At 43.8% G+C, this 23,366-nt stretch overlaps 1 protein-coding gene across 5 annotated transcripts in view; it reads right to left on the bottom strand.

Moving 5' to 3' along the window:
* Window positions 1–23,366, bottom strand: part of Ncoa3 (nuclear receptor coactivator 3) — a 92,942-nt gene that overhangs the window by 18,535 nt on the left and 51,041 nt on the right. For all 5 annotated transcript variants that reach the window (XM_028868533.2, XM_028868534.2, XM_028868535.2 and 2 more), the window contains exons 3-13: window positions 9,762–9,866; window positions 9,169–9,341; window positions 8,702–8,802; window positions 6,908–7,082; window positions 5,497–5,682; window positions 5,283–5,384; window positions 4,920–5,060; window positions 4,518–4,665; window positions 3,276–3,655; window positions 2,268–3,145; window positions 709–844 (exon numbers count right to left, since the gene is read on the bottom strand). In XM_028868533.2, coding sequence (XP_028724366.1) covers window positions 709–844; window positions 2,268–3,145; window positions 3,276–3,655; window positions 4,518–4,665; window positions 4,920–5,060; window positions 5,283–5,384; window positions 5,497–5,682; window positions 6,908–7,082; window positions 8,702–8,802; window positions 9,169–9,341; window positions 9,762–9,847 — 2,506 coding nt within the window. In that variant the 5' untranslated portion in view covers window positions 9,848–9,866. The remainder of the gene's footprint in view (window positions 1–708; window positions 845–2,267; window positions 3,146–3,275; window positions 3,656–4,517; window positions 4,666–4,919; window positions 5,061–5,282; window positions 5,385–5,496; window positions 5,683–6,907; window positions 7,083–8,701; window positions 8,803–9,168; window positions 9,342–9,761; window positions 9,867–23,366) is intronic.

The raw sequence follows: 23,366 nt of genomic DNA, 5'->3' as shown, positions 1-23,366 counted from the left end.
GTTAACATACAATAGGGAAGAATTCCTGTAAAGGCCAGAGAGAGAGAGAGACAGAGACAGAGAGACAGAGACAGAGTCCAAGCTCTCATGGTTAAATAACAAGATTCTTTGAGCACCAAAATGACAAGTATTTAATCCAGTTTTAATCTTTTAACCCAATTCTCTATGTATAAGAACATCATCTGCCCCAGGAGATGGCCACTGGTATATTGATTAGAAGGGGAAAGATGAAGGGGGGACCCGTGAGACAGCTAGCAGCCAAGACACCTGCTGCCAAGCCTAATGCTAGGTTCCACCCCACCCCCCAGGACCCACACAGTGGAAGGGGAAAACGAGCTTCCACAACCTGACCTTTCTTTGACCACATATATGCTGTAGTATGAGCACGTACACAAAATGAAATTAGGTGTAATTTTTACAAAGGAAGAGGGGGCAGGAACATAACTAATACAACAACAGCAGTGAGTGCAAGAACCCAGAAAGGCAGAAGTTGTGTTCTGAAGTTCCAAGCGCTGGTGATCCCTGCTCTTGGTGTAAGAACATGCAACTGTGCTGAGAAGTTTCTAGACAAAATCTAACAGGGTATTCAGGGACATGGCTGCATCAAGAGCATAAATCCTTGTCCAGGCTAGGTTTCTCAGAAAGACCACGTCACAACCCCTCCACCCAACTTCACCCCTCAAAAAAGAAAAACTGGTTCTTCCTTACCCAGAGAACTTGGTCCTGCAAACATCTGCTGTTTGGTCCCTGGATGACTGCCATTTGTAGATACAGGATTGTTGTAAAACTCAGAACTAGTCAAATCACCAAGAATAGCATCTAGATTATCCAGGTCTCCAGATACCTGAAAATGAACCTTTTCAAGTTACCCTGCATGGAATACCAGATGCAGCTACTGAGGCATCAGCAAAAGAAACACCCACAAACAGGAACCCAGTGAAATACGGCAGTGACATCGGGCATGTGGTTCACACTTTTAATCCCAGCACTTCAGCTCCAGGATATGTACAGGGTGCTATAGATCCTCAGAATCTGATCTTAGAATCCCTAAGAAACAAACCTACAGCATAAAGTGCCTCACTCTGAGCCTGAGATAATACTTCAAAAATCACATCCATTAACAACAGCTTCTGCTGAAAAAGATTCTGTTGAAAAAGAGAAGGGTTCCGGGGTAACAGCCAGGACAGGCAGTGAAGTGAGACCCTCTCTCTTTCCCCCTCTCAAAACAAACAACTACTCACAGTGGATATCTGACTAACACTGCTCAGATCAAGGGCTGCTTTCCCATGACCTCACCCATCTCTATCTCCGCTGCACAGTTTAGCCACTACAATAAATCACTGGGCACTGCGCTGCTCATCAAAACAGCACGTTTTGCTCTGACACTGTTCTGCTACCACAGGTCGCTGAGGAAGGGTTGAGAGCTGCCAGAAACCTCCATCTCCACATAACTTTGTAAAATGGCACTGGTAAGTGGTATTTGACAAGGCATTCCCAGGCACACAGATGTGAAGGAGGGAGGCATTGCCCTACGAAACTCTAGTCTTTTCCATTCTCCCTAGAAGGGACTTTCTCAAAGTCACAAGAGGCTCACATACAATGTGTTCACATACACAAACTGATTCAAGGGGGAAAACTATGATGCTAAATCCAACTTTCCTAATAATGTCCACTGTGTCCTCAACAACCCCAGCTTCCCGCTCCAACACAACCACTTCCACAAAAAAAACTGGCTTCTCCAGACTTATTTATGTGACCGGGAAGATGGCTCAGCAGGTGAAGGAGCTGGTCTGCACACCTGACACCCTGAGTTCAGTCCCCAGGCCCACACTGGAAGACAAAGAACAGATTCCTTCTAAAGACTCCTCTGACTGCCACAGGCATGCTGTGCACGCTGCACCAACCCTCATGCACACATATGCATGCACACTCACACATTCACTCAGACACACACTCATACTCTCATCCTCACGCTCACAGACTCACTCACAGTCTTATAGTCACAGACACTCAAACCCTCTCCCTCACAGATACTCACACCCTCCCTTTCACTCTCCCCTCCTTCTCTCACACACACATCCTCTCTCCCTCACACTCACACCCTCCCTATAATAAATGAAAGTTATATAATAAATGCTACCTGACAACCTATAATAAATGTAGGCTTAAGGTTGTCCTTAAATTTAAAACTAACAGTAGCTGGTGTTGCCACATTCTGTCTATAACACGGAAAAGAAACAAGACACAGAGCTGAGCAGAGCCCTCACCTCCTCCCTCGTCTCCGTCTTAACTTTGGAGTCTTTGTCTTGGCTGGAGCTGGGATTGGTGGGGCTGCTGCACTGACTCAGCCTACTGTCGCCACCGCCACCGCCGTCTGCTTGGGGCTGCAGCTCTTTGGCAAGAGCGTCGCTAGGGTCGTCCCTGTCCAGCAGGTATCTGAGAAGGGCATTATTCTCCTTCTTCTTGGGACTCAGCTGCTCCTGCCTCACACTCCCTTCTCCACAGGAAGCAGAACTGCTAGTGTCTTTTCCAGTGGCTTCTGCCGTGATCTTGGCGACTTCCGCTGGTGAGTTGCCATTCTGCAGCAGCTTGTGCAAAATCCGATGCTTCTCTTGCAGCAGAGAGCCATGCACGTTGGAGGTGGAGGACACTGCTCCTGAGGAGGAGGAGGACACTCCAGAGGGGCTGGTGACACTAATGGAAGCGTCTTTGCAATTTGAATCCAGGGGGGAGTTGGTCAAGGAGGAACGGCCTCGGTCATCAGAGGAGCAGGTGAGCAGCTGCAGCAGTTTCTTGTGGCCTTTGCTTTCCAGGGGACCCCTCTGAGTCTCCGGCCCCTCCCCACTGCTCTCCTTGCTCTCTTTGTCACCGGGGTGCTCTCTGCTGTTTGACTGACACACTGAACTCTCCACTGCATTCTGTTCACAGTACAAGCCTAGGGGACTCTTAGAGTCCTGCCTGCTCACTTTACTTGGCTGATTTACAGTCATGTTGGGAGAGTTGTCCAGTTTGGGGCCTGGGGAAGACAGAGTGGATAAGAGAGAAGTGCCCACACCCTCGCTGATGGCTTGCAAGGCACTGAGGGAGCTGCTGGAAAAGCTGTGACTCCCTGCAGTGCCAGCAGATCCCATGGGAGAGTGCACACCTGCATGTGGAGAAAGACCAGGAGAGAGATAGTCAGACATGCTAAGAAAACAACTTCAAAGCTCCTAGTACAAAGAACAACAGTGGAATGGGAAGAAAGCCCAAGCAAAAGAAAATGCTGCTGTGGATACCTGCAACAGGAGAAAACTGGTGTGAGGCCATCTTTGGGCTCCCGCGATTCCGAGGAGAAATCATGATGTTTTGTTGGCTGGGGCCAAGACCAGGACTGCCGTGCGGGGGGCTGCTCATGTTGAGCCCATAGCTGCTATTCTGGTAGGAAGACGGTGACTGCAGGCTTGGTCCTGGGGTCAGTGAGGCTATGCTGCTACTGGAAGGCCCATACCTAGCTCCACCCATCTGCCCCGAGTTGCTGGGGTCCGCCACACTGTAGGTCCTGCTGCCCAGTGTTTGGACACTCTGATTGGGAGACATGTTCACGCCACACCCTGCTGCAGGAGGTCGGATGCCTTGTCCTACAGAATTTGGGTTCGGTCTATACCCATTCTGTTCTCTGCAAAGACACACATAGGTTTTTACTTGAAAACTTGCAGCAATGCAAGGAAAGGAACAAAGGGAAGGAAGATAGAGGGAGAGAACTGCCCAGGAGCACACACTAGGTGTCACTCCAATACCAATTTGGTGCTCATCACCATGGCAAGCCAGCAATACTTCGCCGTGCTTTTGTAGTTTTTAGGTTTATTTAATTTTATGTGTACTGGTATTTTGTGTGCATATGTGCAATTTCACCATATGCATGCCTGGGGCTTGTGGAGGTCAGAAGGCATTAGTCCCCCGGAACTAGAGTTACACATAGTTGTGAGCCACCATATGGGTGCTAAGAATCTGATCCTCTGTAAGAATAAGTGGTCTTAATAACTGAGCCATCTCTCTAGCCCCTACTTGTCCTGTTTGTTTGTTTTTTTCCCCAAAATCCACTTATTATTTTGAGACAGGATCTCACTAAGTTACCCAGGTTGGCCTTGAAAGCATTCATTAACTCAGTCAGAACTTGAGATCCTGTTGCCTCCTTCGGCCTCCCATGAAGCTAGGATTACAAGTCTATACCACCAGGCCTGAGTCTGGGGGTTGTTTGGGGTTCTTCTTGTTGTTTTGTTTGTTTTGAAGTGGGTCTCATGCAGCCAAGGGTAGCTTTGATTTCACTATGCAGCCAAAGCTTTCCTTAAACTTCTCTTCCCGCCTCCACCCACAAGTGCTAGGAATCACAGATTTAAAAAAAAAAAAAATACAACCTTAAAGAAAACATCTGAGAATCTAAATAAACTTCACCAAATCCAACAACTTTCCTGACTTTTCTCCCTTTGCGTATCAACAGCAAAGCATCCTGAGGACGTAGGTGCACTTAGTGTCATCACCTCTGAAGAAAGTGGGTCGAGACGAAGCCGTGACGATCATTCGTTACAGAATTTCGCAAGAGTTTGCTTTTCGTCTGTGCACTCACAATAGTTCCATCCGCCAATGAGAAGCGATACACTGGGGTCTCTGCATGGCCATGAATATAAGCTATTGGGGAAAAGCATATCGTTACTGGCATCTGAGACCAGACCAAAGCATACAGAGACAGACAGGAGAGAATGGTGCTTCAATTACCAAGTTTAATAAGCCACGTGGACATGTTTGTATACAGTATAAATCAGCTATGCTCAGAAACCATTCCCTCTCCCACAACCACCAGATATCAGGACAAGTGCTGTCCACACAGTGAGTGCTTTACAGCATCAAACACCAGCACCAAGATCAACTCCAAATGCCTTTACCTTCTTGATAGTGGCGCTTCTGGGACCATGACTGCCCATCATTCATACTGAAGAATTTCTGGATACATCTTCGGATGGTATCTTCAAAGCCAGGCCTCATGGAAGATCTAAGTGAGTTTGTATCTATATTGACAACCTTTCCTATTAAAGATAAAACCAACAGATATCAACCTGCCCACAAGTACCTACTGCTGCTTAGCTCTGGCTAGCACTTGAGAGTAAGATAAAGGAGTTGAATCTCAACTCTGCCTTCCATCCTTAAAGCACAGCAGGAAGCTGATTGCAGTGTGCATGTCCCGCTATGGAACCTACAGGAATAGTTTCAGAACAGTTTCCAAGGGAAGGCACACAAGGCTGATTTACCTGAAAGGTCATGCCTGGTGATAAAGCTCTCAGGACTCGATGGGAATGCCCTTTCCCCCGTAGTCACTCGGCGTGCCACACAGATCATACAGCACTGCAAGTCTACAAGGAGCAAAGGGTCGAATTACACTCACTTTCACACGTTCAACAGGAGAGCGAGGACACGCCATCAGTAAGAAGAGTTGGGACAGACACAGTGGTCCTTGACTCCTACCTTCCCCTTCTTCCAGCATAGCTCGGGGCTGGGACAGGGCGAAGCACTGCATTGTTTCATATCTCTGGCGAGTTTCAGGACTGGCATTCATGTCTTCCAAAATATCATGTGTTTTCATCAACATACGACAATTAAATGTATGGCTTTTTTGTCTCTGGGTCTCGTTAGTCCAAGAAACTCCATTAACTTTTTGGGGGAAAAAAATTAAAATTTGAAAACAAATTGAAATTATTTCTTACAAGCCAGGTAAAACTCAGTCAAAATTATCAAGAATCCAAGCTGAGGCTGAGGCTGGAGAGATGGCTTAGCAGTTAAGAGCATCTGTTCTTCTTTGCAGAGGACCTGGGTTTAGTTTCCAGCACTACATGGTGGCACACAGTCACCCATAACTCCAAATCCAAGGGATCTGATGCCCTCTTCTACGCATATAATGCACATATATGTGCACAGTCAAAACACTCATCAGACACACAAATTTTTTAAAAATTCAAGCTAGGGACTAGAGGGATGGCTCACTGGTTAAGAATAGTTGTTGTTCTTCCTGAGGACCAGAGTCTGGTTCCCAGCACCCATATCAGGCAGCTCCCAAGAACCATTAACTCCAGTTCCCTCTATTGGAGTCCAGCCACACTGCAGTCACACATGGCATACATTCACATAGACACATACACATTAAGTTCTTTGGGGTTTTTTTTTGTTTGTTTGTTTGTTTTAAATCTTTAAGACTGGGTGGTGGTGGCACACTCCTTTAATCCCAGTACTTAGGAGGCAGAGGCAGGTGGATCTCAGAGCCAGGATTGTTACATAGAGAAACCCTGTCTCGAAAAACCAAAATAAAATATAAAGTAAATAAATAGAAAAGGAAAAAAACAAAACAAAAACAAAAACCAAGGCTCTAAGCTATAAACCCAGTGTGTAGGGCATGCTGCTGGCCCAGCTTCTAAGAAGGCTGAAACAAGAGACCCTATGTAGACAACAGAGGACAGAATCCAGCTATGTTTTATCACCACACAAACTCCCAAGTGCTGTCACCTACATACTGACATTTCAGAGCAACAATAAAGATATCTGAGTAAGCTCAGCCTCACCAGAAGCCCCAATGGACATTTGGGCCCCAGGAAAAACTGAGTCTGCTGAGGCCATACTGAAAATGCTGCTGGCAATCACTTCAAGTCTCAGCTCCTAGCTTCCTAAAAAGCATATTCAATTTCTTAAGAAATAAGTAAGAAAAAAATTAAACGTATTTCGAAAACATATTTCTATGCAATACCTGTAGCCAGATATGGCAGCACACATCTATAATACAGCACATGAGAGGAAAACAGGAAGATCATTAGTTCAAGGCTAGCCTGGAACACACAGTGAGACCCTGTCTCTCTCTCTCAAACAAAATACAAAACAAAGAGCCCACCTGTGGATTTGGGCAAGTGTTTAAGGAAGTCCTTCCGGTCCTGCTCATGTAAGATGCTGTAGACACTTGTGTTAACCAGGTCTTCCTGCTTGTACTGCAGATACTGTGTGACATTTTCTGACACAAATACAATGTTGCCATCTCGATTCACCACAAACAGAAAACCATCCAGTGCCTGCAGTGGGATGTGTAAATACAGACTACTATGAAAATTGTATCCCTGTGCCCCCAAAACATTAAAGCCCTTCCCCTCTTTTTGCAAGGGTCAGGGTTACACTGAGTCTTTAAGGATAAGTCAGTAAGTATTAAAGACCACCCAACTCAACCTAACTGGTGTCTTCTCAAGACAGATAACAGGACACCAGGGATGCATACTCAGAGAAAAGTCCATTTTAAGGCACGGTAACAAGCCAAGGAGGACTCAGGAGAAGCCAACCTTGCCAACACCCTGATTCTTAAAACTGAAGAAATAAGCTCCTGTTGTCTGAGAGACACTCTGGATTATCATGTCACTGCAGCCTTAGCAGACCAAGACTACGACCTTCTTTGTAAATAGAACTTGAAGGGGGAAAAAACGATGCTAGCCTAATAATTAAAGTTAACTACAAACTATCGCTTCTATTAACATTGGTATGATTATTTAAAAAGAATTTTAAAAGAGAACGAAGCCAGGCGGTGGTGGCGCATGCCTTTGATCCCAGCACTCGGGAGGCAGAACCAGGCGGATCTCTGAGTTCAAGGCCAGCCTAGTCTACAGAGCGAGATCCAGGACAAGCACCAAAACTACACAGAGAAACCCTGTCTTTGGAAAAAAAAAAGGGGGGGGGGAGAGCAGGACATGACAGAGCATACCTTTAACCCCAACATTCAGGAAGTAAAGGAAGAAGGTACAGAAAGGAGTTGAGGTCACCCTAGGCTATCAAAGCAAATTCAAAGACAGCCTGGGCTAACATTATATCCTGTCCAAAAAAAAAAAAAAAAAAGTCTAGGTGTTTTGAGACCCTCAGTGCTCCCCAGTTAAACTAAAGGAATTACCATGCTGTTCCTGAAACAAGCGTGTAAAGAACTTAAAATGAATGAACACAGAAGTAGTTGAAATGACTCACTGAAAGAAAGACCAGTTGTCAAGTAAACTTGCTGAAGCGCTCGCCGGCCTGAAGTAGCACTGCGCCATGGTTAATCAGCTCTTCTCAAGGCAATTACTTTAAAAACATGCACATGTTTAATGTTTGAAATTGCCTCACAAGCTGGGTGCAGCTCCATCATAGAGCACTTGCCTAGCATGCATGAGGCCCTGGGCTCCCTCCCCAGCACCATGAATAAAATTCTTCAAGAATACAGAGCTGAGGGCTGAGGGTGTCCCTTGATGGTAATATGCTTGCTTGCCTGCTGTGGTCACCTAGCATGTGAGACCCTTGGTTCAATCTCAAATACGAAAAAGAAAAAGTAAAACTATAGTGTTCTGTGCAAGCATCATGGGAAAATCCACAAAAGGGTCTGAACTAAAATACACCAAGTAGAACCTCTGGATGCTGGTGACCTGTAAGCTACTCTTCCTCAGGAGCGTGTGTGTGTGTGTGTGTGTGTGTGTGTGTGTGTTATTTTCAGAACTATATAGTATCATCAAGGGTATTTTGTTATTATTGCTTATATTGCTATAAGAATAAAAAGCTATTTTGTTATCTCCAACACCCTCTATAGCAACCACATATATATACACATATATGTATGTATGTCACATGGTGAAACAACCAAGCACAACATGCTTTGGACAGCTACAATTTTCACACCTACCTGTAGTAAAAGTGGTCCTAAAGAATCCTTATCAATGACCCCCTGTCCTGTAGAAGACACATCAGCTTTCTGAACATCATCATCACTGGAAATAGTTTTTCCTGAAGACACAGAAGGAAGCATTGTGGTGAGCAGCACCTACCTACACACACACACACACACACACACACACACACACACACACACGGATAGGTAGCATACACATGCCGAACACATACCGCCTGATAAGAGAATACCACAACATAAAACTATTAAGCTTCCGGTTTCCCTTTCTGATCAAGTGCTTGTCTTTCAGCCCCAGCTCTCCTCCCACCAGCATCTGACATGGTGAGGACCACTGGCCATCTACCAATTCCCTGTTAATTGTTTCCTAAAAAGCAAAGCTGGTCAACGCCTGGGACTTAACACAAGTGAGGCCCTACTCAATCCCCTGACCCAACATGGGGGGTGGTGGGGGTGACTATTACCTTGTTCTTTTATTTGACGTATCTGTCTCACTGTTTCCTTTAAAATCGCACATTTATCTGGTTTGACATTGAAAGTGTCAATATCGCTAAGATTTGCAGATATCAGCTCAGCCAATTCTTCTATGTATTTGCTCTCCTGCTCCCGTCTCCACTTTTCACCACTGTAGGCAAGACTGGAAAGGAGAAAAGCCACAACTCACACCTCTCAAGAAAGCTTCAAGCAGAATCTGCCCATATAACACCATTAGCTCTATGTGGAAACAAACTCAACTCAGCCACCAAGAACCGTCAAGATGAGGCAGTATGCTGGGCATTGGTGGCACACACCTTTAATCCCAGCACTCGGAAGGCAGAGGCAGGCGGATCTCTGTGAGTTCAAGGCCAGCCTGGGCTACAAAGAGTTCCAGGACAGGCTCCAAAGCTACACAGAGAAACCCTGTCTCGAAGAATCAAAAAAGGAGGCAGTACAAAAGCATGCATAGTAGAAATTCCTGCAGCTTTGTTCAGTGCCACCTCTGATTAGCCACTGGCCTTGAGAAAAAAAAAATTCAACCCCAGTTCCTCCATCTGGAAAATGGAGACAAATCACCTACCCCTGTCCTGGAGCATCACAAGGCAATTTGCGTTTTCGAGACTCAGTGGTCAGTGGATCCAAGGAGCTTTCACCTAGTCCACTCATCTTGAACACAGACCAGCAACTAAGAAAGAAGACATAAAGAGATAAGCACTAAAGCATGCATTTTCTATGAAGGTGTCATGTGAAAGAATGGCTGCACTCTGTGGTCCCAAAGTCCTTTCTCGGTGTACTTGTTATGGATGAATATGCTCACACAAGCTCAGAGCTCAGCTGCATTGTAATCATGCTGGGCATGGCGTGAAAACCTGGAAGCCCAGCACTCAGAAGGCTGGGACAGGAAGATTAAGGGTTCGGGTCAAGCCTGGTGTGATAGTTAAGAAACCTAAACTAAGACACCTGAAGTCAGTCTGGACCACAGAGTAAGACCCTCTGTCAACATAGATATCACAAAATAAACTGTATTTAATAAGAGACTATCAAGATGCCAATCTTGACAAAATTCTAAATTTTATTTATATCCAAGCAGAACATAGATAAAAGCTTATCCTGTGGTTTGGTAAGAACTCTTCAAACTGGGTGGTGGTTGTCACATGCCTTTAGTCCCAGCACGCAGGAGGCAGAAGCAGGTGAGTCTCTGTGAGCCTGGTCTACAGAGTGAATTCCAAGACAGCCACATCTACACAGAGAAACCCTGTCTCAAAAAACCAAAAACTCTTCAAGTACTGAGCCCAGACTAGGCTACACAGAATTTTTTTAAAATATTTATTTTTATTTTCTGTGTATGAGTGCTTTGCCTGTGTACATACACATGCACCATGTGTATGCAGTGCCCACTGAGGCCAAAAGAGGGTGTCAATCTTCTGGAGGTGGAGCTAAGAGGCAGTTATGATCTACCATATGGGTGTGCTGGGAACAGAACCTGGGTCTTCTGACCAAGCAGTCAACGCTCCTAACCACTGACCCATCCTCCAATCCACAGGCTCTCTTTCTAGGTAGAATTTCTGTCCAGTGGATTATTTCTCTAATATTTATCAATTAATATTCTTCTTCTAAGTCCAAATAAGCCTAGGCTATATAAACATTACAGTAAAACTCCCATACATTCTACTTAAAGCATGGGTATAAATCCAGACAAACTCTTACATGACAAGAGTTGCCATAAGCCATACAGCAACCATTATTTACATACTGAGTGGTGGGAAAAATAATATATCTTGGTTAAATTTCAAGCACTAAGAAGATTAAACACGGGGTATTTCTTTTTGAGCTTCTAATGTAAGGTTCTATTAAGTCTCATTTATTAAGCTTTCATGTGTAATAAACTCTTGCTTGAACAGGACAATCACTAGTCTTTAATGTTAAAATTCGTCTAGCATTTCAGCCAGCCAGTCTGCAGGACATACATCCACTAGGTGGCACAATACTACCAGAAAGGCTAATTAACCCCACCCCCACCCCCCACCACACACACAAACGGTCAAACTTAAAATATGTAGGTCATATTTGTTTTGAGACAGGGCCTCGTCGTAGACTGGCCTGGAACCCACTATGTAGTTCCTGCTGGTCCTGAACGCCTGGTCCTCCTGCCTCTACCTCACTCTGAGACTACAAGCACGAGCCCTCACACCCACAGTCATACACCTCTGAATCCTCACATGGTTTAATCAGGAATCTCAGACTACAGCATCATGTTGATGGGCAAACACCAGTGGGAAACAGCGGAAAGTCTGGTTCTGTCAAAGACGGAACTACAGCAAATCTAGCTGCATTACAGACCTGGCTTCTCAGGTACTTCGTCCAAAGAGCATTTTTAGATTGAGCAGCAAACTATACACTGAGCATTAACATACTTGTTTTCATTTAACTTAACCCATATTCTGTGTAGTGTTTTCTTGCCCTGGGTTAACCATGGGCTGAAGCTACACACCTGCATGGAGAACTGCCAGTGAAAAGCAGTACTTCAACTGGAAGACGAGGTTTAATCTGTATTCAGCACACTAGGTCCAACCTTGCTAAGAAATACAAACTGGTGCATAGCACATAATGGAGAGAGTTCATAAATGCCACAGATAGCAGAAAAGCAACTTAGAACGCCTTCCTGTGCTGTCAAAATCCAATCTATGTCTGTGTCAAAATTCAAACTAAACAAGAAACTGAACCAGGCAGTGGTGACCCACACCTTTTATCCCAGCATTCAGGAGGCAGAGGCATGTCGATCCCAATGAGTTTGAGTTCCAGGATAGCCAGAACTGTTACACACAGAATCCCTGTCTTGAAAAACAAAACAAAACAAAACAAAACAAAAAAGAATCTGAAAGAGACTACAAAAACGGATGCAAACACAGCCTACTTTTTAGAGGTTGCAGCCAAACTTGGCACCCGCTGCAGCGCATGCATCCACCAAGTACACAGGAGGAAATGAACATCAGTGGAATCATGCCAAACACAAGTGCTAACATTACAGTTTTGGTGTGTGGCTTAACATTAACCAACTTCCTTTTTTGTTATCTCAGGGTTCAGACAAGAGAAAGGGCTTGTAAATTAGCTAGAAGAACAAGGGCCCAGAAGCACTCCTTGACCAACAGGAGCAGGGTGAGGGCTCAGAGGGCATACATAGGCTCATGCCTCTGTCCCTAGCAACCTGACGGTGTCTTCTGCACTCCATTCGTGCACTGAGGCACGTGTGCACGTACAGTCACACGAATGTTAATAAAACATCAAGTTATTTGGGGGCCTAAGCAAAACCTTTGGCCAAAATGCTAAGCTAAGCTAGCACTTTCCTGTGTCAGAGGCGGAGAAGGGATGACAGAGCAGGATGGAATTGAACTTCTCACATATATTCATGACATCTCCCCGGCCCATGCATACAATCAATTGTTTTACAGAGAGGAAATGGCTAAATAGCTTGCCACTAGCATCACCACTAGATCCTGCAGGGAAGACCTATAACTGACTCTATAACCAACAAAAGTCATCAAATGTTTCTTATCCCCTTCACCCCATTTTATCCCCCACGATCACAAACAAAACCATGTATGCGTAAATCACACCACCTCCAACCAGTCAACAGAGCTGCTCAGCTTACTACTACGATCATAAACACTTCAGTTTAGGGGCATGAGGTAAGTGCCTGGGAGTAAGGGGTTACCTCCACAGCTATTATGCCTCACCCCTACCCACTACTCCCCAAGACACCAGATAAACCATACTCCGGCCTAATATTACCCTTACTTCCACATTGAGATGTTCAGAGTGGCTAACACAGTAAGGAAATCTGAGGTGAGAAAAGCAAAAGCTCTCTAAAACAGCCTCAAGTGTCTATTCTGGGTGTGCTATGTTTAAACACTGGGCCAAGACCTGGCAATCTCAGCTGTGACTCAACTTCTCCATCAGGCTTGTGTGCCAGGGCTATACAAGGTATGATTAAGTACACTAATTATGAGGGTCTTTGCAGTGTCTCTTGAGAACCACAGAAACTTAAGAAAATGTTGAAACAAAAGCTGTGGGTTTTAATTGATTTGCTGAGAACTGCTTAAAGCACTAAGCAAAAGCTGGGGCTGCTCATTCTAATGGGGAGGACGACTTCAGAAGAATTTACAAGACATCAAGAGGCATTCATACATAAAGGTTTTGCCTAAAACACAAGTCGCAAATTGATACACCTACTCAATTTAGTGGCTTGACACCACCAACTAATCTAAATAATATATAATTAAAAGTCTTTTTCGGGGTTGGGGATTTAGCTCAGTGGTAGAGCAAGCCCTGGGTTTGGTCCTCAGCTGGGGGGGGAGCCCCTACCCCCCCAAAAAAAATAATAATAATGTTTTTTTTTTCTAGCCACATGCCTTTAAGCCCAGCACTCTGAGTTAGAGGCCAGCCTGGTCTATAGAACAAGTTCCAAGACAGCCAGGACCACACAGAGAAACCCTGTCTCAAAAAAAAAAAAAAAGAAAAGAAAAAAATCTATCTTCATTACTGATAACCTTTTGTTTAGGGGACAACATACAAACACCTAACAGAATCCATGTTTTACTTCAGTTCCACCCTAGCTCCAAAGCTAGCTAGCGTGCACACAACATCTCAAGGCTGAGTGTGGCAACACCAGTGCTAGACCGCTCAGCCCACCAGGAGAGGAAACCAGATGACCATCATAACCTAAGTTAGCCAGCCATAATACACCAACCCACCTAAACTCTTGTTTGCTTTTTGTTTTGATCCACCTGGTCTGCCGTTGTTGGCTTATTTGTTTCGAGCCAGGGTCTCACTATTGTAGCTCTGACTGTCGTGGAACTCCCTACATAGACCAGGCTGGCCTCCAACTTGGAGGTTCTCCTGCCTCTCTGCCTCCCTAGTGCTGGGATTAAAGGTGTGTGCCATCACACTTGGCATTTAACCCAGCACATCTTGAAAGAAAAAATTACCTTGACTCCTCCGATTTAATTATCAGAACCTTCCAGCCTACAGATCAAAATCTGGCCTTTATAATTGACTTCAGCTCCATTTCAACCTCTTACTCTCAAAAAAAAAAAAAACGTAGTATTTCTTCCTGCTCCCCAGCGCTGCTATGGGGGTGAGAAAGGTGGCCTCTGGTGCATGTCCTATCATTCCTTCTGTCTTCAGCACATCTACTCTTCTAACCAAACCCCCAACACCTCTACTGGAGCTACTCTCAACCCACACGTCATAAACCTTTACCTGGATGTACTTTACATACCTTTGGCTTTCAGACAAAAAATCTCCCTATATACACCCTAGGCTGGCCTCAAAGTCATCCTCCTGCCTCAGTTCCACAAGTGCTACAATTAAGAACTTGCCAGCGTGTTTTCATACTTTCTTGCAAACATTCTATAATACCCTCTGTTTCTGGTTGTTCCTCTGGTCTCCTGCTCCAGACTTTGCAGGCTGCAGCAACAGCTAGGCCTGGCAGCACACGCAACTACTTGGGAGGCGGCAGCAGAATGCGCTCCAGGCCAGCGGCAGACAACTATTTTCAATATTGTCACTACCACCCAAGTCCTTCTGCAACTCCAGTCCTCGTACTCCATCCTCCCAGCTATGCAGATTCTGATAAGCTTCCTAATCTTCAAAAGCAGTGTTTGTGGAAAGGAGAGCAGCTGAATCATTAGAAATTCCTCCTTTCTAATGTGCAGTCATTTTTCTTCACTCAGGTATCCCGTTGCAAACACCACGGCTTCAGGATGGCATCAAATAGGCCCCAAGGATTGGACCTCTCCAGGAACTTCCACAATACAAAAAGGAGATGCCAAGGCTTTGCTACGATCTAGTTTGAGAGCTGAATCCTGAGTTTATCACTTCACTAAAAAGATCTGCTTCGGTCTTCTGTAAAAGCCCCCAGTGAACACTAGGAAAGTCACACCTTCCACAATCATGTTTATTAAAACACAGAGGTTGGTGACACAGCGATGCAGGGAAATCACTGGCAGTGAGCCTCACTGCCTACATTTTATACACGAAAGAAGAGATAACCAACTAGGCAGTGGGGGTGTACGCTTTGATCCCAGCTCTCAGGAGGCAGAGGCGGGCGGATCTCTGAGTCCCAGAGCAGTCTGGTCTACAGAGAGAGATCCAGGACAGCCAGGGCTGCACAGAGAAACTGAGTGAGAAACAAAAAAAAAAAGGGGGGGGGACCCAACTCCCCATGGTCCACACATGCACACTAAACTTTAATAAAACTTTTTGTTTTTTCTTTTTTGTTTTTCCAGACAGGGTTTCTCTGTGTAGTTTTGGTGCCTGTCCTGGATCTCACTCTGTAGACCAGGCTGGACACAAACTCACAGAGATCGCCTGGCTCTGTCTCCCAGTGCTGGGATTTTAAAGGCGTGTGCCACCACCGCCTGGCTAATAAAATTTTTAAAATGAAACACCTTGCCAGGTGTGCACTGTAATCCCAGTACTTGAAAACAGGGGAATCTGAAAGGTGATCTTGCCTACCAAGGGACTTTGAGTCCAGCCTCGGCAACACAGCAAACCTTGTCTCAACAAAACAAGTATGAAAGCTAATTCTATTGTCAGAGACCAACAAAAAACCAAGTACAGAATCATAATTTATATTAGGTGCTATATTAAGTCTTGCTGTAAATCAGTGACTGGTGTGATCCAAAGGCAGAAAGAGCTAAGTACTACTGTGCACACACCAACAGCTCACTTGCACATCACATGTGTGGATTTCCCTTAGAAAAAGGGAATACCTGTTTACAGAGCTTCTGCTATGTTTGTTCAAGAGACACATTTTCCAGATGGCATGTTCTGGTTTCCTGCAGTTGACAATCAGACCTGAATCCCATTCAAGGACCTTCCATACTGCGGTGAAATGCATGTTTTTCATGTATGATTTTGCAGTGCCAAGCACTAGGTGAAGCTGACATTTCAAATATATTTACTTTCTAAAAGAATGTAAATGTGTAATTTCATTATACGGCCTTTTAAAATCTAAATTCCTATCACAAATCATCAGAAAAGTCATTCTGTAATGAAAGGTACTCATGGTCAAGTTCATCAACATTATGGTTTCAGGTGAAAGCTCAAATTTTATCATTGACAATTAATACCATCAGATTTTGTCCCTAAAGAGCTATGCTTAACTAACTCACTTTCTGAAAACCCATAGATTGTCATGTCAGTCACTGTTTCAATTAAAAAGTATTTCAGGGGCTGGAGAGATGGCTCAGTTGTTAAAAGCACTGGCTGCTCTGCCAGAGGACCTGGGTTTAATTCCTAAAACCCACATGGCAGCTCACAACTCCAGTTCCAGGGGATCTGACACCCTCTTCTGACCTCATGTGCAAGCAAAACATCCACAAAGCAAAATTTAGTAAATCTTTTTTTTTTTTAAGTATATCAATGCTGAGCAGATGGCTCAGCCAGTAAAATGCTTGCCTGAATTCAATACCCAATCCACATGAAAGCCAGGGGCAGTAATGTGCATTTGTAATTCCCCCATGTGGGAAGAGGGAGAAATGGGACAGACAGACAGACAGACAGACACACACACACACACACACACACACACACACACACACACACACAGTGGGGGTCAGATAGACAAATAGACACCTGGGGCTCACTGGACAGAACAACTCAAAGTGGAGGGAGGGGCCGCAGTGGCGGTAAGATGGCAGAAATGGGTAAAAGCACCTGCTACCAAGCCTGTTGACTTGAGCCCCACCTCCAGAACTGTTGTTCCCCACCAATATGGAGATTGTAGGTGACAATTTCAAACAGTATTTTAAAACTGAATTAAGATGGCCAAGAAATTCAAGAATATAAAACATTCAATACCCATATAATAAAATCTTCTAATCAAGTTAGAAATAAATACCCAGAATTAATGAGAAGAATTGATATCCAGGGAAGACCAAACACATACATGCTCACACACAGAAGCAGAGAATATGAAAATAATTATAAATCTTCATAATTACAAAGAGTAAGAAAAGACAATCACATCACCCATTATCTGAGTACCACATAATCAAACTCAAAATAGATCTGGTTAGCATGGAGTACTGTCTGAAGCCAAAGTCTAACAGGGCAGATTCCCACACTGAGCAGAGCACACACACTGACTCAGGCAAACTAAAGCAGAGAAGAAAGAGAGCTTCAGATCCATCTCAGGGTTGACTCCAACACCAACAGGATCTACCAAAATTACATCTCTGAATTTCAGCTGCCTTTTCTTCTTGAGACAAGGTTTCTCTGTGTAGCCCTGGCTGTCCTGGAACTCACTCTACCATCTAGGCTAGCCCCTGAGTGCTGGGATTAAAGGCATGCACCACCACCAGAGGCTCAACTGCATTTTCTATCAATGGAAACCCACCATTTTCACAAGGTTCAAGTGATTAAAAATCCTATTTCCAAAAGCAAAAATTAACTCATTGTTTAGCAGATGCAGGCTCTTGCATATTACCTCACCAACAACACTGTCACCTATTAGTGTTGTTTTAAGAAACAAGCAGGCGGTGGTGACACACGCCTTCAACCCCAGCACTTAAGAGGCAGAGGCAGAGGCAGTTGGATCTCTGAGAGGCCATCCTGGTCTACACAGCGAGTTCTAGAACAGCAAGAACTGTTAAAGAAACCCTGTCTCAAAAAACAAAAAATAAAAAACAGATCTTTGAAGCCACAATATTGGCACATGATTTTAATCCTAGTATCCAGGAGGTAGAGGCAAGCAAAGTCTAGCAAGTGCCACTAAGTGAGATCCTTTCTACAAACAAAACAAAACAACCATGTTAATGTTCATAGTCGATTCTTCTTCTTTTTTGTTAATGTGTATGGTTGTTTAGTCTACATATGTCTGTGTACTGTACGCATGCAGTGCCTAAGGAGGGACTGTAGTTACAAATGGCTTGCCAGTCACCATTTATGTATATGTGTAGGCAGGTGGAACTCTGAGTTCAAAGCCAGCCTGGTCTACAGAGTGAGTCCAGGACAGCCATGGTTATACAGAGAGACCCTGACTAAAAAATTTTAAAAATTTGAGTAAAGCTGGGCGGTGGTGGCCCACGCCTTTAATCCCAGCACTTGGGAGGCAGAGCCAGGCAGATCTCTGTGAGTTCGAGGCCAGCCTGGTCTATGGGATCGAGATCCAGGGCAGGCACCAAAACTACAGAGAAACCCTGGGGGGTGAGGTGGGGGAATCTGAGTAAAGATATTGGCAATTGAACCTAATTGGCAAATGACAGTCTCTTTCACTATACAGCATCCATAGAAAGATGGTTTCCTTATTGATGCCAAGAGACTCAGGATTCTTACATGTTGTCATAAAACAACTTGTCAAAACCCAAATAAAAACTCATACACATAAATAATTCATCTTTACCTTCCTTCCATGACCTAAGAAGCGAAGCCTGCAGAGCCGTGTCTACAAATGCGGCAGGAGAATTGCATCTGTGTGGGACCATCTTCTGAGTCAGAGCATGCTCCTGCAGCAAGCCAGTGCCATCCGCACACAGTGGGACTAGAATCTGACGGGTCCGGGTACTTGAGGCCTGTGCCAACCAGAGGGCTCCTTTCCGTAACAAGTCTGCCAACACACTATGGACTGACTCCGTGCTTCATTCTAAAACCCCTTTCAGCTATCATCACAATCAGATTTTAAAAAGCTAAGCTAAGCAACAAAATGAGAAGTTATTTCAATTCTACTCATGCCATCTGTCAGAACACCTTTCCACAGCTGACCTGCAGGGATTCACTCCTCTAATTCCCTCTTTCTTCTACATTCTGGTCACATTCCAGGGTATGTACGGACATTAAAGAAGGGCTGGCACACGGTGACACTGCAAGACCACTAGGTGAAGATGCTGCATTTTGACTAATGTCTAAAACTGGACCAAATAATCAGAAATGTCACAGAAATGAATCAAACATCCTGCACCATTCATCTTCAGATGCTTGTGTATTCACAATGTGTTTAATATACAAAACCCACCAAGAACTTTTAGTTTCTCAGATTAATAAGTAATGCATTTTATTTAAAGCTTAGAAACATGTGTTAAGCATGTGTGCATATGAAAAGCTTTAAAAGTTGTTTGAAAATGTGCAAACGCATAAGACTCTTGTTCCCCGATCAATGTCAGCTGCCATGCGGCCCTGTCTGATGCACACTACCTCACAAAGACAATGTGGAATCTACCGGCTGCAGCACCGGTTACACACAGCAAATTCTACCCAAGTCAGAAGTGTAGGTTTCCAGCATCAGCTTCTAAATAGCACTGTACCTTTGTGTTTTCTTTTGAGACTGGGTCTGTGTACCACTGCATGTCCTAGAGCTTGCTATGTAGACCAGGTTAGCCTCACAGAGATCTACATGCCTTTACTACCCGAGTGTGGGATTAACAGAGTGTTTGACCACACCCTGACTATCTATCGTTCTTTTGAAAATAGACTTAGAAACAAAGAATCCTAAGAAAATAAGTACAAGTGTGGCCTTACAAGCTACAATTACTTAGAACACTGGTATAAAGTAGACTGTTTGCATTAGTTCTCTCTTCAAATTGTTAGGCTGGTATTTAGACCAAATATATTTCCTAATTTTCAAAATTAGGTACTATAAGAGGTACATTATCACCAACCTGAAGGCTTGTTTTGTTCTCTGTTTATTGTGCATGTGCGTGCATGCGTGTGTGTTGAACTCGGAGTCCCATGCATACATGAAGGCAAGCATTCTACCATCTGAGCTACAACCCTGTCCTTGATCCAATTTTTTTGTGTATTTGTCCATGTTGAATGAAACTCTCTTTCATGAGCAAAAACAAAAATGTGATCCAGTTCTACAAAAAGAAACGGTGACTGTTATTAACTAAAGATGAATTCGGGAATTAACAACTAAAGAGATGTTCAGTGGTTGAAAGCACTTACTGCTCTTGCCAAGGACCTGGGTTCATTTCCCAGCACCCACATGGTGGCTCACAGCCATCTGTAAGCCCAGTTCTAGAGGATCCAACAGACGCACGTGTGGTGCATATATACACATGTGGGCAAAACATTCATAATCATAAAATAAGTAAGTCTTTTATTGTGCATGCCAAGAGTGGTGCCACACTTGAATACAGAGATAAAAACACTGAGTTTGAGGACAATATGAGCTATTATAGAAAGACTCTATCAAAAATGTATGTGTGTGTGTGTGTGTATATACGCACATGAATTCTAAAGTATTCATTATACATTCCAAGAGTATCATACTTAAAGGAAACTACCTCAGCTGCTGATCTGACTTCAATAATCAAACAACTCTTGACAGGAATTTTCTTTTTAAAGCATCTTATACAGTGTGTGATCTGTGCTCAGTCAGCAATGGCAGTGTACACTTACTTGTACTCCCAGCACTTGGGAAACCCAGGCAGGAGGACTGCTCCCAGTTCTAGAGGCCAGTATGAACTACAGAGCAAGTACCAGACTAGCCAGGGCATCATAGCCAAAATTGCATCTCAAAAAGCTTACAGATAGCTGTTAATAAAGATGCTATGAGTAAATGGATTTTGTGGCTAAGGGCTTGGAACACATGCCACAGCAGGTGCCCCAGCACTCCACAGCACCCACTTTGTTCAGTAAGGCAGTAGTGTCTCCTCTCTACTTGTGCATCTAGCTGGACCCGGAGCCTCAGGGGGCTTCTCCTGGTCTCCACCTTCCACCTCACCTCAGGAGTGCTGAGTGAATTACAGATGTAGGCCGTTGCTCCTGGCTTTTCCTGGGGGTTATGAAAATGACACTCAGGTTGTCAGGCTCATGGAGCTAGGGTCTTCCCCCACTGAGCCAACATCTGGGCCCAATGTCAACATTATATTCAAAATACTGAAACTTAAAATAACAAATGTATCAATACTCTTGCTTTAACAACTTCATACTACATTCCAAATATATACATCAATATCAGTAGTCTACGTCTCACGAAAGACTATCTTTGAGAACTACTGAATATGGTAGCTCACGCAAACAACCCCAGCACACAGACTCAGGCAGGATAGTCAAGAATTCCAGTCAAGCTTGACACACACCTTTAATCCAGAGGCAGGCAGATATCTGTGAGTTCAAGGCCAGCCTGTCTAAGGTCTATTTCCAGTACAGCCAGGAACGACTCAGAGAGACCCTGTCTTAAAAAAACCAAAATTTCATGCCAGCCTGGGCTATATAGTGAGTTACATGCTATACTAAAATGTGAGACAGACCCTGTCTAATACTACTACTACTACTAATAATAATAATAGTAGTAATAATAATAATAATAATAATAATAGTGAAATAAACTAAAAAGACAAGGGAGTTGTAAGGGGGCACATTGGGGGCTCTAAGGGGAAGTTAGAGTTGTTGAGGAGATACATAATCAAAAATATTGCATGCATGTATGACATTCTCAAAAAAGAAATTTAAAAAATTTTTTTAAAGGTTTTAAAAGAGAGAGGGAAAAAAAGTCACATCATTCCAAGTAAAATAGCTGTGGCTTTTCCATTTATAACAAAACCACTTGACTGGCCTTAAATAGAAGGAAGATTCACCAAAAATTACAGTGCAAGTTTTAAATTGTAGTTATAAGCTTGAGTGTAAAAACTGGTTTTAAAGGTTTTGAAAAACTAAAGTGAGCTATGTGTAATGACACACACCTATAACCCCAACACTTGAGGGAGGATGATCAAAAGTTCAAGGTCATCCGAGCTATATAACTAGGCTGAATTTTCAATATGAACCATGACACCTTCTGTTGAAAGAAGAAAAAAAAAATGAGGTAAAGTCTGGAGGTATAGCTCAGCAGTCGAGTGCTTGTTCAGTAAAGCTTGATCCTCAGAACTGCAGGGCTGAGCACAAAATATGCCGCTACATCAGCAGCAGGTAGAGCTTTACCAACCTCAGATCTGAATATAAATCCTAATGAAGCCAAAGAGAGAGAGATTGAGAAAAATTAATTATGAAAAAATACAATTTAATCTTATAAGCCATCATTAAATTTAAAAGGTAAGTATATTAGAACCATTATTTTATTGTTGTTGTTGTTGTTGTTGTTGTTGTTGTTATGCTAAACAAGGAGCTGGCTAAACAGCCAGCACTGGCTGGTCTTGCAGAGAGAACCAGGATTCAATTCCCTACACCGACATGGCAGCTCACAACGGTCTGTAACTCCAGGACTTCTGACGCCCTCTTCTGGCCTCTGCAGGAACTGCATGCACATGGTGAACAGACATGCAAGCAGGCAAACACCAATACACATTAGATAAATCAGAGCACACAACATACACAATAATGCTCAATTTAGTGTCTTAAATTTTAAAACACGTGGGCTGGGAAGATGGCTCAGAGGCTAAGAGCACTGGCTGCCCTTCCAGATGTCCTGAGTTCAATTCCCAGCAACCACCTGGTGCCCTCTTCTGGTCTGCAGGTGTACATGCAGGCAGAACAGTGTATACATAATAAATCTTTTAAAAAAGCTTAAAACACATGATTGTGAACATGATTGTTCATCTGACATGGTGCAGATACCTGTAATAAATACATACTATTTATTACTCCCATTTAATCTTACAGAACAGTGAAATAGAAGCAAGAACTGTAACAGAGAGAAAACAAACTCACTCCAACTGGTGAAGTTCAGTACTTCATCAGTACAACACAAGAAAACAACTACTGGCACCTGAGCCACAATATCAGAAATTTCATTCTTCCTCACAGACTTTCCCTCCTGATAAGCAAGCCAGTTAATGCAAGAACTACCATTAGAACCAGAGAGATTTTGTCTTTGTTCTGGTTTTCTTTTTAAAAGAGAGAAAGAATATGGGGGGGTGGGTAGAGGGAAAGATCTGACCAAAATATATTTAAAAAAAGGAAAAGAACTTTCTTGGGGCTCAGTGGTGGTTGTGCACACCTTTAATCCCAGCACTTGGGAGGCAGAGGCAGGAGGATCTCCGAGTTTGAGGCCAGCCTGGTCTACAGAGCAAGCTCCAGGACAGCCATGGTTACATAGAGAAACCCTGTCTCTAAAAAATAAACTTTCATTTTTGTTAACTTGGAGAGGCCCGAGAGCCCCAGTAATAACCCTAACCACACCTACTAAAACTTCATCCTACCACCAGTGGGGTAAAGGATAGACTTTAGCAATCACCAATAACAA

The sequence above is a fragment of the Peromyscus leucopus genome, chromosome 4 (assembly GCF_004664715.2).
Source record: "Peromyscus leucopus breed LL Stock chromosome 4, UCI_PerLeu_2.1, whole genome shotgun sequence".
Classification (NCBI taxonomy): Eukaryota; Metazoa; Chordata; class Mammalia; order Rodentia; family Cricetidae; genus Peromyscus; species Peromyscus leucopus.
Note: the sequence above shows the minus strand (reverse complement) of the source record. Positions and strands in the feature narration are given on the sequence as shown.